The sequence below is a fragment of the Ursus maritimus genome, unplaced genomic scaffold (assembly GCF_017311325.1).
Source record: "Ursus maritimus isolate PB19 unplaced genomic scaffold, ASM1731132v1 scaffold_9, whole genome shotgun sequence".
NCBI lineage: Eukaryota > Metazoa > Chordata > Mammalia > Carnivora > Ursidae > Ursus > Ursus maritimus.
This window is the reverse complement of record NW_024427107.1, coordinates 17,272,126-17,287,971: the sequence shown is the minus strand read 5'-3', so window position 1 is coordinate 17,287,971 and position 15,846 is coordinate 17,272,126. Positions and strand designations below refer to the sequence as shown.

General features: G+C 39.3%; 1 protein-coding gene across 2 annotated transcripts in view; it reads right to left on the bottom strand.

Moving 5' to 3' along the window:
• The window catches only part of ADHFE1 (alcohol dehydrogenase iron containing 1), a 33,317-nt gene that overhangs the window by 10,657 nt on the left and 6,814 nt on the right, over nt 1-15,846 (bottom strand). The window contains exons 2-12 of one of the 2 annotated variants that reach the window (XM_008706771.2): nt 15,795-15,832; nt 13,917-13,963; nt 13,294-13,347; nt 12,961-13,115; nt 12,618-12,814; nt 10,947-11,024; nt 9,697-9,802; nt 7,016-7,168; nt 4,960-5,058; nt 1,479-1,557; nt 1,198-1,294 (exon numbers count right to left, since the gene is read on the bottom strand). In XM_008706771.2, coding sequence (XP_008704993.2) covers nt 1,198-1,294; nt 1,479-1,557; nt 4,960-5,058; nt 7,016-7,168; nt 9,697-9,802; nt 10,947-11,024; nt 12,618-12,814; nt 12,961-13,115; nt 13,294-13,347; nt 13,917-13,963; nt 15,795-15,832 — 1,103 coding nt within the window. The remainder of the gene's footprint in view (nt 1-1,197; nt 1,295-1,478; nt 1,558-4,959; nt 5,059-7,015; nt 7,169-9,696; nt 9,803-10,946; nt 11,025-12,617; nt 12,815-12,960; nt 13,116-13,293; nt 13,348-13,916; nt 13,964-15,794; nt 15,833-15,846) is intronic. The other variant, XM_040626099.1, reaches the window with a different exon arrangement.

Below are 15,846 nucleotides of genomic sequence, written 5' to 3'. Positions count from 1 at the left end.
TATTTAATGGCTAAGTATGGAATCACATTAAACAAAACTTCCTAGGCAAGGAGGAAGAGTTGGTGGATTCTTCTACCCCAAGTTTTATCTATTGGAGGAATTGCTTTCTCAGTGATGTTGGTTGCCTGGAATTTTAGCTTTGAGTTCTCTGAGACTTTCCCATTTACCATACATCTAGCCTACTGTTTGGGCTTCTTCCTACTTAACTACTGCATATTTACCAGGCATCTGTCTGAGTCCCCAAAATGGCTAAAAAACATCCCCGATCCGAAAGGGAAAAGGGACACAAGATCCTTGGTAAGGTGGGCACTGTATTTCCAGCAGCCCAGACTGGGCAATCAGGCCCCTGCACCGTTTCTCTACCCTGGACTTCTCTCATTAGCATTCCCAGCACAGCACCTGGAACTCTGTGAAAACACACACGTCAGCGTGAGAGAGACGTGGAGGTGAAGCAGGACATGTGGAAGGGGTGTGTGGTCATGCCTACCTTCTCGGAAATAACCTCTCCAACGGCTGGAGCTAGAAGAGCGTAATGAAGTTTTCTTTTTAGCTTTTCCCTTCCTACCCTAAGTGCAAGTAGGGGAATAAAATGTTTGGAAAGTTAATCAAATTCTTAAAGTCTACTTGAAAGAGTTCTCATCTTAGAAAAATACTAAAAATTTTTACTTAACACTAAAGCTAGCCTGAATATAATTTTTTTTTGCTTGTGAGATTCAAAAAGCACTGTGGGTGTCTTGGTATAGACATTATTTATTCTACAGAGCAGCAAAACAAACTCTTCTTTGGGATCTTTTTATAAAGTTTCTGGTTGTTTAGATTTTCTATAATTGGGAATGTATTGTTACTTCCTGAATTAGATTCATTTTATTACCTACAAAACTTAGCAAAAGCCATTTGCAACATTATTACTATGTAAAGAGTTTCATGTTCCTTGGGGATGAAAACAAGAGAAATACCATTACTACAACTTTAACATAAGCAATATTTGGTTCCATTTCATTGTTAATAGACTATTAGAAGCAAAATTACAGAATTTTAGTGCTATATAGGACTTTAGGCAGGTCACTCACATTTTATTATTAGACTATTTCAAAGCAACTTTACAGGTGTTATTATCCTTTGTGGTTTATCCTCAGAAGCAACCCTACAAAATGCTCCACATATGCGGGTCACGGATTTATGAGTAATTGTTCATACCCAGTATTTCTGCTGTTTCCAGGTGCCGTTCAGGAGACATCTGTGCTGTGAAAGTGAATACCGCTGGAGAGGTGAGTACCACAGAAAGGCCATGAGGCTGAAGAAAAACAAAATGTGGTGACCAGTGAGGCAAAGTTGGGTCTTCAACCTGCATATTCTAGATATTCAATTACTTTACTCTATACTCCAGCAATGAAGAATTGACAAATGCATTTAACAAATACATTTATGGCAACAGCAAAGAACATGAAATTTAATTAAAGAATTTATTATGATTTTACCACCAGTGGGTGATCCACATTATAATCCTTTGCTTTATAAGTCTTCACTAAGCCTGAAATTGGGTAAGACATTCCATGGCTAGAAAAGAAAGAAAGTCCTTAGGTTGACATATAGCTATCAGAAATTCAAGTTAACAAAACAAAGATACTTTTATGAGAGAGCCCTTCACGGTCTCTTGACAATATCGTTATCTCACAAAGTGATACATTCTGTTTTCTTTGATACAACAATATATTATTGCATTGGACATTTTGTGCATTTGTTAACAAAACCTCTGAAATGTTCAAATTCAAATGCTCATAGAATTGTATGTCATTAAAAAGTGTTGATGCAGAAATTGCTTCCCAAACACATTGATTTTTTTTTTTAAAGATTTTATTTACTTATTTGACAGAGAGACAGCGAGAGAGAGAACACAAGCATGGGGAGTGGGAGAGGAAGAAGCAGGCTCCCAGCGGAGGAGCCTGATGTGGGGCTCGATCCCAGAACACCGGGATCACGCCCTGAGCCGAAGGCAGACGCTTAACGACTGAGACACCCAGGCGCCCCCCCAAACACATTGATTAACCTGATGCTCTTGAAGAAATCAAGAATTTACTTTGAAATTTCTTTAAATGCGTTTTCTGTTTTGTTCTGTACTGCCTTGGCAGTGTGCTCCTGTGCAGCTGATGACGTGGGTGGGAGTTTTAGGAGCCAAGATGTGCTGCATTAGACACGTAAGCTTGACCCTCCAGTAATCTGTCCCATGGATAATTGATACATCCTTTCAAATGTTAGATACTAATAGAGGTGACTCATAAATGATTATTGAAGTTTGAAAGGCTATCAAGAAAAGGCATCATGGGGGTGCCTGGGTGGCTCAGTCATTAAGCATCTGCCTTTGGCTCAGGGCGTGATCCCAGGGTCCTGGGATCAAGCCCCACATCGGGCTCCCTGCTCTGCTGGGAGCCTGCTTCTTCCTCTCCCACTCCCCCTGCTTGTATTCCCTCTCTTGCTGGCTGTCTCTCTCTCTCTGTCAAATAAATAAAAATAAAATCTTAAAAAAATATGTATATATAAAAAAAGAAAAGGCATCATGGTTTTTATTTGTGGGGTTTGATTTGTTTTTATGAAAAACACTTTTTTATCCTCTTGAATTCTTGGTGGACAAACAGGACAATATTATAGTTTACTAGATGACCCAGAGATATATACCATGAGAAGCTTATATATTTATAATTAATATATTGTAAATGAAATGCTTTACAATAGTAAAATGGTCTGTAAGTCTTTTTATGTGGGTTATTGTATGACTTTGGGCTTACTCAGCAAAAGGTTTACATTTCATAGGAAGACAAAGTATTTTGGTGAACTGTATGATTACTCATCCAAAAAAGGCATCCCTTGCCTATCACTTTTGTGAGATGGATCAGAAGCTATTGGTTCTCTGAATTGCCGGTTACTTTAGGAATGTAAAAATACCAAGAAAGAAAGGGCTTTCTTGGGCTTCACAGTATTTGGAAAATTATTGCTTAGTGTTCTTTCGTGATGTGAAAGGGTTCATGTAGCTTTCAAAAGTAACTTTCTAACAATATCCAGCATCTTAGTTTGATTTCTTTTAAGAGTTGTATATGTTCTTTGTAAAAATTAGAATGGCCCATAATCCTATTTCTTCAAGATAAACATTAGGATGTTTCTTCTGGTCTTTTTATGCATATCATTAATTTACGATCATATGCACATACAGTTTCAAATATTGCTTTTGTTACTTGTTATTCTTTATAAACATTTTCCCATATCATTTTCTATTCTTCTAAAACATTATTTTTAACAGCCTTATTTTATTCTTTGAGTACTGCACTTCAGTTAACCATTCCCAAACTGTTAGAAATTAAGTTGTTTCCAAAATTTTCAATTATACATACCACTTAGGTGACTATCCTTATAAGGAAATTCTTTGATCATATGATGATGATGATTTCTTTATGCTACATTCATAGAACTAAAATTAGTGGGCCCAAGGATATAAACATTTTTCAAGCTCTTGGGAGGTTTTGATCACTTGCTTTTATTTATTAATATTGCTTATTATTTATTTATTTTAAAGATTTATTTATTTACCTGAGAGGGAACAAGCAGGAGGGGCAGAGGGAGAAGGGGAGAGAATCCTAAGCAGACTCTGCACCGAGTGCGGAGCCCGACACAGGGCTTGATCCTATGACCCTGAGATCATGACCAGAGCCGAAACCAAGAGTTGGACGCTTAACCGACTGCGCCATGCAGGCGCCCCACCCACCTGCTTTTTAGAAAGGTGGTATCAATCTGTGCTCTCAGCAGCCAAGTTTGGGGGTGACTTCACTGCACCCTCCGTAGCAAAGGCCTATTCTTAATTCTCAGTGATCACAGGTATTAAGGCATCATACCAATAAAGTTCTGATCAAACAAATCAGTTCTGGGCTACTGACAAAGATTCTGATCCCTTTCTTTTTGTGAGAGATTAGGAGAAAAAAATTCTTGAATTTGAGGTTTTAAAAATCCACAACACATGGTGAGGATGTGGAGAAATCAGAACCCTTATGCACTGCTTACTGAAATGTAAAATGGTATAGCTGCTGTGGGTTATAGTAGTAGTTCCTGAAAATTTAAACACAGAGTTACCATATGACCTAACAATTCCACTCCTAGGTATATGCTCAGTAGAAATGAAAACATATATCCACACAAAAAACTTGTACACAAATGTTCACAGCAGCATTATTCATAATAGCCAAAAAGTGGAAACAGCTAATGTCCATCTTCTGATGAATGGAGAAATAAAATGTGGCATATCCATACAGTGGAATGTTACTTGGCAGTAAAAAGGAATGACATACTGATGCATGTATGGATGAACCGTGAAAACATTATGCTATGTTAAAGGCACAAATGACCAAATATCATATAATTCCATTTATATAAAATATCCAGAGTAGGCAAATCTATAAAGACAGAAAGTAGATTAGTAGTTGCTTAAGACTGGGGGGTGTAGGAGGATTGATAGGTGGCAGCCAAGGGGTATGGGATTTCTTCTCAGGGTAATAAAATGTTCTAAAATTGATTGTGGTAATGGCTGCACAACTCCATGAATATGCTAAAAGCCCACTGAATTATACATTTTGAATGGGTAAATTTTATAGTGTGTGAATTGTATCTCAATAAGGCTGTTATAAAAAAAAATCTATTGGGCGCCTAGCTGGCTTTGTTGGTGGAGCATGTGACTCTCGATCTCAGGGTCATGAGTTTGAGCCCCACATTAGGAGTAGAGTATCTTTTAAAAAAGTAATAAAACTTAAAACTCCATGACCCAATAAATTACATTTGAATTAAAACATTCCAGGACCCTAAGTTAAATTTCTTCTTTCTATAGTGTATTTAGACCTTACCACTTGTCCTAAATTATAAACATTTTTTAAAATAAAAGCAATAGCTTAGGTGAAGAAATAAACTCTCAAGTTTGCTCACCACAGATGAACACCAGCATTTCCAAAGCCAATGCCAGCAAAAGCACTTGCCAAGTGCATATTAGACCTTGCTTCCAGATCATCAGGATTTCTGACAGCCCTGTGGATGATATAAATACCTACATCAACATGGGCATTTCCTAGTGAATAAAGAGCCGCCTTAGGGAAAGATCTGGGAAAAAAGAAATTTTTCCTCTAGCAAGAAAAATTAGGCAACTTATTCAAACGACATCTTGTCTTCTCAATGAAAACCGAAGGGAAACATATTTTCTCATCAATGGTTTTGGGCAAAAGCATAATAAATAATGCTGTCAGGCTGCTCATGTGATAAAAGTGCCAGGGGAAGCAAAGCACTGACCCTTGGACTGTGAGCGGCTCTAGAAAAGTGCCCTGAAACTCATTCTTCTTCTTCATTTGTCAGTGACCTTGACTGCAGCTGTGAATGGCCTGTGAGTAAACATACACTTAGAATGCACAGGGCCCAGACTGCTTCTCTGAAATGAGTCCCTGTCGCCTGGGGCTACCTGCAGGCTAAATGCAGCCTGCCCAGCCATCTTTCTTTCTGTGACACTGCCCCAAATAGAACCCTCTGGAGGTCTCTTTTAGTATCTGTGGAAACTATACATGTTATTTTAATATTTATCCTTATGGAAGTGGGATGTTATTGTAGGATGAGCCTTTGCTCGCTCTAGATGTCCCTACGCCACTTTGGAAAAGCAAATTCTCAAAGGCCCCTTGCAGATGCAGCTCAACCATCCTGCACACACTTGCTTAGAAACCCTGTCCCGGGGAAGGAGCCTAAGACTGTCAAGAATGACAGACCACCCCTTGCTTGCTTTTCACGATATTGCCTGGAGTAAGGTTTCCTGTTATGAAGTAAGAGTGCTACAGCCTTTTATCTCCTTTCATTTGGAATGGTTGGGCAACTGTGGCTCCTTTCCGAACCCAGTGTTAGGTTCTTATTCCCTGAATACCAAGATGCTTTAGCAGATAATGGGGCTTTAGCCTTTCCTCTGTCTTTTATACCCCCTTACCTTCCACTGTGCTCTGCCAAGCCTTCTGTCCCTCTCTCACACACTGGCTGACCATTATCTGTTTCTGCGTCTACCCAGTCAAATGCTACCCTGCTCTCTGATGGTTTCCTGAAAGAGCTGTGTCCCTTCCCTTTGCTTTACTACAAAATGCAGTCTGAGCTCCCTCTCTAGTGCAGCTTCCAGCTCGGGGCCAGGGTAAACACCATGTTCACATCTAGGTCCAACCTGCTGTGCTCTTTTCTTCTGTTATGTGTAAGTGCAAAAGTGAGTCTGGCTTTGCATAGGTCTTACTGTCTCAGGGATCAGCTTTCATCTCTAAGTATATGTTTGCTCTCTAAGGAGCCAATCATGGCTACATCATTCATAAATCTTTTGAAAGCTTTTAGAAAGCTTTTTATATCTCCCGGGACAGACAACTCTACACGTTCATTTCTTAAATTTAGTTCATGTGAGTTTGTTTATGGGGCTGACTCTGTGTGCCTTTCGACAGGGCCTGCATGGGCACAGCTAACATCTGCCTCTCTGGGTCTCATTTCAGCTCTTGGTGTAGCCAAATCTCAAAGGACATCTTCCCTCACCTGAGCTCTGGTTTCAAGACTTTGATGAATAATCCTTCTAGATGCATCCTTCAGAAATCAGGGGGTCATATTTTGTTCCCTTGCCTTTGCCTTTTCAGACTGAACGGTTCAGGTTTCATCTGTCCTCATGTGCGTACCTCCCCATCCTTTTCATCCTTCCAGAGCTTGCTGGTCTCTGGTGCCCCTCTACATCCACTGACTGATCTTTTGATGAACAGGCACGCTCAGGATATTTCAGGATCTGGCATGCTACATTTTATGTGAGGGTGGAATGTGGTTTTCCTGTTTTGGTTGTTTGTTTGTTTTTTAAAAGATTTTATTTTTAAGTAATTTCAACACCCAGTGTCGGGCTTAAACCTACAACCCCGAGATCAAGATTTGCATGCTTGACTGAGCCAGCCAGGTACCCCTTCCGTTCTGTTACTATCTCCTCTGGGCCACATACCTCTTCAGATACTTAGCGACGATCCGTAGTGCATGGACTGCCCAAATGTCGCTGATTGGGTTGCTGCCCTGGTATGCTGGGCGGGTGATAGGATTTGAAGGGCAGGGGCTCCGCATATGGTAGGGGAGGGCAGTGTAGGACTCCAGGGCATGGCTAATAAGACATATTTAAAACACACAGATTGAAAGCACCTTCTTCTTTTTTTCCCTTCATTCAGATTACAGGCTCTCTTGGACATGTTCAGTATTCACTCCATTGCAGATATGCTCTGTAGCAGTGATAATCATAGTACGTTCCACCAGGTCAGACTCTTGCCCACAGTAGTAGTTGTTATAGAAATTAATAGTGAAGTTTATATGAATAGCACTATGGTGTTTTTTGACCAGTATGTATTACTGGATTATATATGGCTCCTTTCTAGTGCAAATAAATCTTTATGATGTTGAATTTTTACATATTTGGGTCATGAAGAAAAGCACTGAATCTAAAAAACGATCTCCTTTTAAAATATATTTACCATTTTATACCTTTTACTGATCAAATACCGTATTACCTAAGGAGGGTCATAGTTACATGAGCCTCCTATTAGGAATATGGTGCAGTGAGTGAGAACACAGACACTGGGTCAGCTGTAAATCCTGGCATCAAACCTTCCTGTTGCAGGCCTGGGGTAAGTCACTTTCTAGCCTGTGACTCTAAGACAAGGACAGATAATAGTATGTCTTCTTGGTCCTGGTGTGAAAATTAAATGAGGTGGTACACGTGAAGTACTTAGAACAATGACCAGCACATTGTAAAACTTACAATTCACCACTATTACTAAATTTTGGCCTGAAAAAAAAATTCAGTTCTTTTTTCTGACATGCCCTAAACTAAAGGTTGGCTATTTCAAGAACCAAGCTTCAGAATTTCCTCCACCTGCTGGCCTTTCATCAATTCTAATGAATCAACTGTGGGAGAGAAGAAAAAACATAGCCATCCAGATCAGTGATGCATTGGGAACACAATATAACATGAACTATTTTGGGCACGAATTATGGTTTTCAGTCTTAGAATGGAGAATTTCTACCCCTGAGAAGTAGATAATGTCTTTTGAACAAACCATTGGAAATTTTTATAAAATAGTTGGTAGATGGATGCTATGGCTTTATGGTTCTTAATCTGTTCCATCTGTGGGCAATGTAAGAATGAGGCATCTGTGTCAGGAGATAGTGACCAAATACCTATGATGTGACAGTCACTGTGCCGAGGGGCAGGGATGGAGAAGTATGATGGTCCTGTCCTCATCAAACTCACAGTGCAGTGAAGGAGATGGGCATGTGAAGTGGAGTGTCTTGGAAAGAATGTATAGGCAATTGGGAAGAGCAAAGAATGGAGTGGTTGGTTGTACTTGAGGAGAGGAAAGGGGTGGGTCAGCAAAGGCTCCATCAAGGGAAGAATGCTCCAGTGGAACTGGAAGACGAATTCTCCAAATAGATGAAGAGCTAAGGATTAGGGACGTTCCAGGGCCAAAGAAATTTGGTCTTCTGGCAGTAGGTGTGGAAAGCCACTGAAAGACTTGTCAGGTATATGTGTGTGTGTGTGCACATGCACGCATGTATATGAGTGGTGATTATATTGCATTCTGAAAGCTTGCTGAGGCTGGAATGCAGGACAGACAGGAGGACTCTGGGAAGGAAGCAGGGAGACTGATGAGGAGACTAGTGCAACTGTCCAAGCAAGAGTTGGGCAGGTCTGAACGAAGGTGGGAATGATGAGGCTTGAGAGGAGGGAGCAGATAGGAGAGATTCAACCAGGACAAGTGGTAGAAAATGCTGGCTATGTGTGGGAACAAGAAAGAAGTTCATGGTAAGTCCTGCTGCTCACTAACTTAAGGGACTCAGGAGAAGCTGTGAGGTGGTGGGGTGGGGGTTAGAGAATTATCAGATTTCATCAAATTTAAGATGCCATGCATTATAAGATGCACCATTTTCAAAAATGTACCACTGAGGAAGAAAACCATACAGTTGTGCCACAGATTTTAAGATGTGAAAAAATGTGCACGTGCAAGTGGATGAAATAGGTGGTTCAGGACATGCTGAACGTGAAGCGTGTCCGTGGGTCACTGTGAGTGAGGCCACTGGAAGGAACATTGATCAGGGATCCATCAGCATACTGCCGCTGAGGCCCAGGGAGCATGCAGTAGACTCTGGCAAGTTACTAAACATCTCCAAGCCAGGTTTCTTTCTCGTGTGGCGCAGAGCTGTGGTGAAGTGATGATGTGTGCAAAGTGCTGAGGCGGTGAGCACAGTCCAGCTCAAGAAATGTCAGCTCCCTTTCCTGCCCTCTTCCGTGCTGTGCCAGCCCTGGCAATTTCCTGCTTCCTGTAGCCATAGAGGCAGTTGTTGTGGGTCTGAGCTGCTGCACGCCAGCTCCACCTGCTCCTTTCCCTGTGTCCCTGTGGCAGCCGCCGTGGCTGGCATGGTCCATCCTGAACAGGTCTGTGGCTCCTGCAGGAGCTCACCTAGTCACCAACCTTTATAGGTTCCATGTTTTCATCTAGGAAAGGGGACAATGACAGCCAAAGCTGGGGTGGTTGTGGAATACTAATCGATGTAAGCTTAGCAAGTGCTTTCAGCAAGAAAATACTGTCTATAGACTCAGGTACTAGAAAAGCCCCTCCAGTTGGCACTGGTACCTACCAAAGCACATCGAAGCCACTGTTGGCAACTACCCGGTCAGGCATGTGCAGGGTGTGCAGAGGATCAATCAGTCCCAGTGTGGGTTTGATGGCTCGGGAAGCAATGCCTAAGATAGGTATTTTCAATAGGGGCGATAGGTATGGACACCATTTTAAAAAATTAAGTTACTTTAGGATAACAATTTATTCCTAAAACATTAAAAATATGAGATAAGATTCATTCTCGTGAAGGGAGGCAGCAAGAACAGTTGGAAAGAGACCTGGAGTCAGAAACCTGGGTTTTTCAGTAGATCTGAAGCTCCTTCTGGTTTGAAGGAGCCAGGTGTGCACATCTCTTTCCAACTCCAGTTTGAATGATGTCACTGGCTATGATGGGAGTATTTACACCAAAGAAATTAGCCAATACTACACATTGGGGCTTATTTACTGATTAAATTCCAGAGAGCTGGTTTACTAGCACACCACTGGTTTGGGTCCTGGTTCTGCAGCTTACTGTGTATCTTTGGGCAAGGCACTTAGTCACTCTGAATTCTTTGTTAGATTAGATCATGACAACATAGGGCTTCCATCCTTCATAGCTGATGTAAGGATCATATTAGAAAATATTATATAAAAGTCTTTGAAAAACCGTAAGGTAGAATTCAAGTATTGGCTACTATTATCTTTAATAATGTCAAACGATAATGTCATTTAATTTTAAAAAGAGATGTTACTATAAATGTGCAGTCAAATATCAATTTATTCTGCCTGGGACCTTTGGATCTTTCTGGAGTGATGGAAATGTTTTATACTTTGATTGGCTAACATGGCTGTATCTATTTGTCAACATTGAGCAAACTGACTCCTAAAATGTATGCATTTTATTATATAAAAATTATATCTCAATGAAATTGATTTAAAATGTTGAAAGGAAAAAAAATGTTGAAAAGATGTCCAAGAAAGGGAATAATCATTCACCACTGACATACAGTTACTAACTTGGGCAGAGAAATGACCAATCAAGATTATGGCATTTCAATATGCTTTTATAGGTAATTCTCAAAAAGGAGTTTATTAGACTGTTTCATATTTTGATATGTACTTGGAAAAAGAAAGAAAACATACACACACACACACACACACACACACACACATACACTTTCCTTAACTCTATAACTCCTTGATTTTGAAATATTAGGATTAAACAAAAGGAGATGGGGTTGAAAGGTAAGAGAGAGAATTAAACACAATTTTTACAGGCACAGTTCTTACCAGTTTTTACTTTTAAGTGTTCATAGTCAAAGATGGCAACACCCGTAGTTTCACTTCCAGTTCCTGAGGTAGTTGGGACTTGAACAAAATAATATTAATTTACATAATGCATCTAAATAAAGGTCAGTGGAGATACTTAATTCAGCCTTAGGAAGCAAGGAACAAAGTTAGAGAAGGAAGCTCTGATGCCGCTGTTGCTCACCTGAGGTCTGTATCTATATTAATCTGCATGTATGCTGCACCTGTATGTCCATGTCTGCATTAACACACATGCATAATAGTATGTATGTCTGCATTAACACGCAGGTTTATTGTGCATGTGATGGCAGTGGCTGCATTAATACGCACACGGTTCACATGCATGGTGTCCACGTCTGCCAACATGTAGGCATGTCTAACATATACGTGCACTTTGATGAGTATGTGTGATACCTGTATCTGTATTAACACAGATGTATGATGTCCGTGCCTGTGCCAACATGTATATAGGCCTAACATGTATGTATGGTGTCCATGTAAATATTAACGTGTGTGTATATTTAACATGTATGTGTAATGTCTGTTTCTGTGTAAACAGCCAGGAACTCTGGGAATTCTAGCACCAGAGCTTATGCAGCTGCAACTAGGTATTCAAACACAGGCTGCTCAGCATCTTGGTTAGAAAACTCATATTTGCCTCTCTAAAAGACATCTTTATTCCCTCTTGGCAGCAAGCACAGTAACGTTCTGCCTTTTCTGGGCTCCGTGGTTTTGTAGTTCTGTAAAGTTTCTAAACTTTACTAATCACCCCTCTGTGTGATGCTGACACAGTTTCACCAGAGGGTTCCATTTGCCAGACATCAATTATGTTGCTCCCTGCTGATTGCTCATTCACGTCAAAGCAGTTCATCTGCCTTCAACTTAACTCCTATACCATCACAAGGCCCATACACAGTAGGGGCAGATAAAGGGGAGGAGAGAGGACAAAACTTTAGACAGATATTGTCCAGTTACTAGTTACTGCATTTTTACTATAAAACTTTAAACAGTAATATGCTAACAGCCAGAAAATGGGAGGGAGGGAAGAAAAGACCAAAAGATCCCAAGGTCTGTCTGGGACAGACAAGCTATTCTGATTTGGGTTTGCGTGTCTGTCCCCAGGGCAGCCACAGAGCAGATGTTGCCCAGAGTGATGCAGCCATGCTGGCCACATGTCCCAGAGAAGAGACAAAGCCCCAGGTCAGCTGAAGAGCCATTATGTGGAAGAAAGGGTTGAGTCAACACCAGAAAAATAATAGCGAATGTTCCCCTTATACTCCACAGTGGCTGGCAGAATGGGACAAAGGAGAGAGGGGTTTAGAAGACAAACCTGCCAACAGAGGGATCTATTAATATGGAAACGGTAACCTTCCCTCCTCCTTTACACAGTGACTTCCTAGCATAAGTCTGTAAACTTTCCTTCCACTGACCCAGATTGTCTCTGTGTAATAATGAAGATCAGAATTTTAAACGTAAATGAATTGCTATCTGTTCTGCTCTCCAAACAATATACTACACTGAAATGAAGAAATCAGAAAGCTTTGGAGACGCATACCCTAAAATTCCTGGCTTGCATCTTTCCTAAGGCCTTTTGCCAATTGCAAAATAAAACGTATAAACAAACAAACAAACAAACAAACAAACAGTCTTTACCTGCAATCAGAGGCTTAAGAGGCACAGACACAGGCTTTCCCTTCCCAATGGGGGCATTGACATAATCTAGGAAATCAGAGTGAGGACTGGACGCATACAGATTAGCGGCTTTACAGGTGTCCATGGTGGAGCCACCACCGACAGCAACGTAGGCATCAAAAGCTCCCTTTTTGACAAATTCAATAGCTTCCATGAAGCTTGGAGAACGGAAAATAAAAGACATTAGGTCATATTTTTTCATTAAAAAATTGCCACACCATTAAACGAGGCCTGGAGCAAATTTTAAGCAACAGTGAGATGTGTTGGCTTCTATAAAAAGTAAATAGCAACAATAAAATAATACCTTCTATCAGTTGGTTCCACCCTCACATTATCATAAACCTTAAAATTTATGCCATTCTTCACTAGGGAATCCATAACCATTTGTACTGGAGGGAGCTGGGAGAGGTTCTTGTCTGTCATCAAACAGACATTTTTAGCACCCATGTTTTGTAGGTCCTACAACAACAAAAATAATTTATAAGTTAGGTTTGATTGCCCGAGAACTGTAATAGACTCTCCCTCTCTGGCAAACTTAACACTGTACATTTTTAAAAACAAAGGACTCAATTGTTGTCAGTTTGCATTTGTTTTGTAACATTTATAATGGAAGATTGTAGGAATCTTAAATACTTGCCATTCCCACTTCCTTTGTAACTCCTGCTCCATATCTAATATTTGAAATGGCCATCTGAAAAAAAAAAAAAAGATTTAGGTATAGGTTGTGTTTCATTTCTAAAAACCTATAAATGAATTGAATGGTTCCTTATTGTGTAGAGAATAAAGTTATATATTCCTTAGCATGGCCTTCATTTTAATTTACGACTCCTGAAATAGGAGGAGACAGAGATTTAAACAAATAATTATGTAATTACAGTGGGATAAAAATTCATCAGAATTCATTGCTCCTTTATTCTTGCTTCAAAAGATTACTTGGACCTTTTTTAGGATTGTTATAAGTACAAAACTAAACTGTAACATACAACATATATAAGTTGGAGAGTTTGTAGAACTGGGAATTTGTCCTGTTTTGATGGCTGAACAAAAGACAGACTGTATTCTAGACATTACTCATGTTATCAGAAGATTTGTATTCCATTATCCCCAATGAGGTACTTCGCTAAACAAGGTCTGATCAAATAATGAGATTAGGGAACACCAATTAATAGTAGATTTCAAATGAAATAATAATGCATTAGCAAAATACTCTAGTATTTTTTCAAGTCATTCATTAAAGAAGAATGGATTGATTATATCTACCTCAAAGGCATAATCTGTTGTTTTCCCAAAAGGTGCAAATCCAGGAGCTAGAAATGTAGAAATTAGCATCAGAGTAGGCCTCAAAAACAAAGCAAAAATATTATTTTTTGATAATAAATTTGTATTTCAGCGGTGAACATAAGCATCTCCCTTAAAAAGCCTTACCTAAAAAGAAAAGAAAAAGCCTTAGCTAAAATATATTTTCAAGTTTCATTGTTGCCTGTCAAATTGAAATTAAAACCTGCATTTTAAGAGAATGTAATGCTAACTTGATGCTGATTGTGTGAAAACAGTTATTTAAAATATCTTCTTCATTGAAATTAAAATATACTTTTGAAACAATATCTAAAAGTCCTCTAGAAAAAAAAAAACTCTCTAGACTCTGGAGTTAGATTACTGTTACTGGACTACTGTTAGAGAACAACTATTAGTAAATTCATTAATTAGAGTCCTGCTTACACTTCTTATAACAACTGCAATCAGTTGTTTGAATTAAATTTTTTCCATGGAGAAGAAATTATCACAGGTAAGATATTTATATTTTTCAAGGTAAAGCATGTAAAAATTTCGTTCTTTTGTGAAATTTAATAAAAATTTTTATAAACTGCTTTTTCTTTGTAATGTTATCAGGTTTTAGTTATGGCAGAAATTATTTCGTGTCACATTAGAACAAGAAGGCCCCACTTAATGAGTTTTATCCTTGTTTTCATCACTCTTGGTCAGTCATAAGATTAAAAAAAAGTCTGCAACAACAATTTCCACTACCTTTTTTTTTTTTTTTAAATACAACAAGGGACCACAACTAGACAGCTATCTACCTTTGGATTCCTGAGGGCAAGGGTATCCTTAATCAAATTCAAATTTCTTTGATTCTTATCCACTTTAAAGAAATAATCTATTACTCTTGCTACTGAAGTTTAGGAAAAGACATAAATTGAATCCTAGAAAACAGTGAGATTATCTTTCGGAGACTACTAATTCTTTGAACTAAGAATTGGAAAGAACCAGCTAAAGACAAAATTCTGCAAATGTCCATGAGGACCTAAAAGGCTGGGCATGCTTTCACCAAGCAGACGGTCATTAATGACTTGGAGGTCCCTTGGCTTGTACTAAATGGTGAGCCACACCAGTGGCAGGAAAAAGCCCTCAGTCATATCTCTTCTACTCCCCAGCAGGCTTCTCTGTGGGTTCTGCTTAGTTTCCTGTATGGGTAGCCCCCCTCGTTTCCATTCTCACTGTGCTGTTTAGATTTGACCTTTCCTTCTAAGAGGTGAAATCAGTTTTTATGTCAGTAATTCATGTGACATTCTGAGGACACGCTGAAGCTACAATGAGCTTCCTGCTGCTCCATGGACAATGGAGTTGGGAAGGATTAAGATGTTTGTGGGAACTGAAAACTTTCGTCATTATTTTTAATTACTAAGAAATAGAATGTTATTATTTTTAAAAAACTGATGCAAACAAGTTTTTTCCTTCTAGGGACCACTTAGTTCTTTAGCCTCTTTCTTTCCTGAGATGTATTAAAACTGTCCTAAGATTTCATCTTGATTAATTCTGTTTGATTAACTCAGACAATCTTAAAATCCCATCTGTGCCCTCATTTTTAGCTTTGGCAAATAATTCCATTTGAAATAGAAAAACATTATAAATAGCATTAAATATATACTTGAGCCAAACATATAATCAATCAGCACACTTTCAGCTACCATCATATAATTAGAACAAGATAGTACCAGTTGTGAGTGAAAAGGCAACCATTTCAACTTCCCTCTCACATCCCTTGATTTCCTTGATTTATCCTTTGCCCAAATGTATTATGAGCACCAAGGGAGGGATTGGAAATTTTGGCCACTTTAAAAACACAAAATGTATTATTACCTTGGGAGTAAGTATGAGAATGAGTTGGGCACTGGCATCTAGGAAAAAGAAA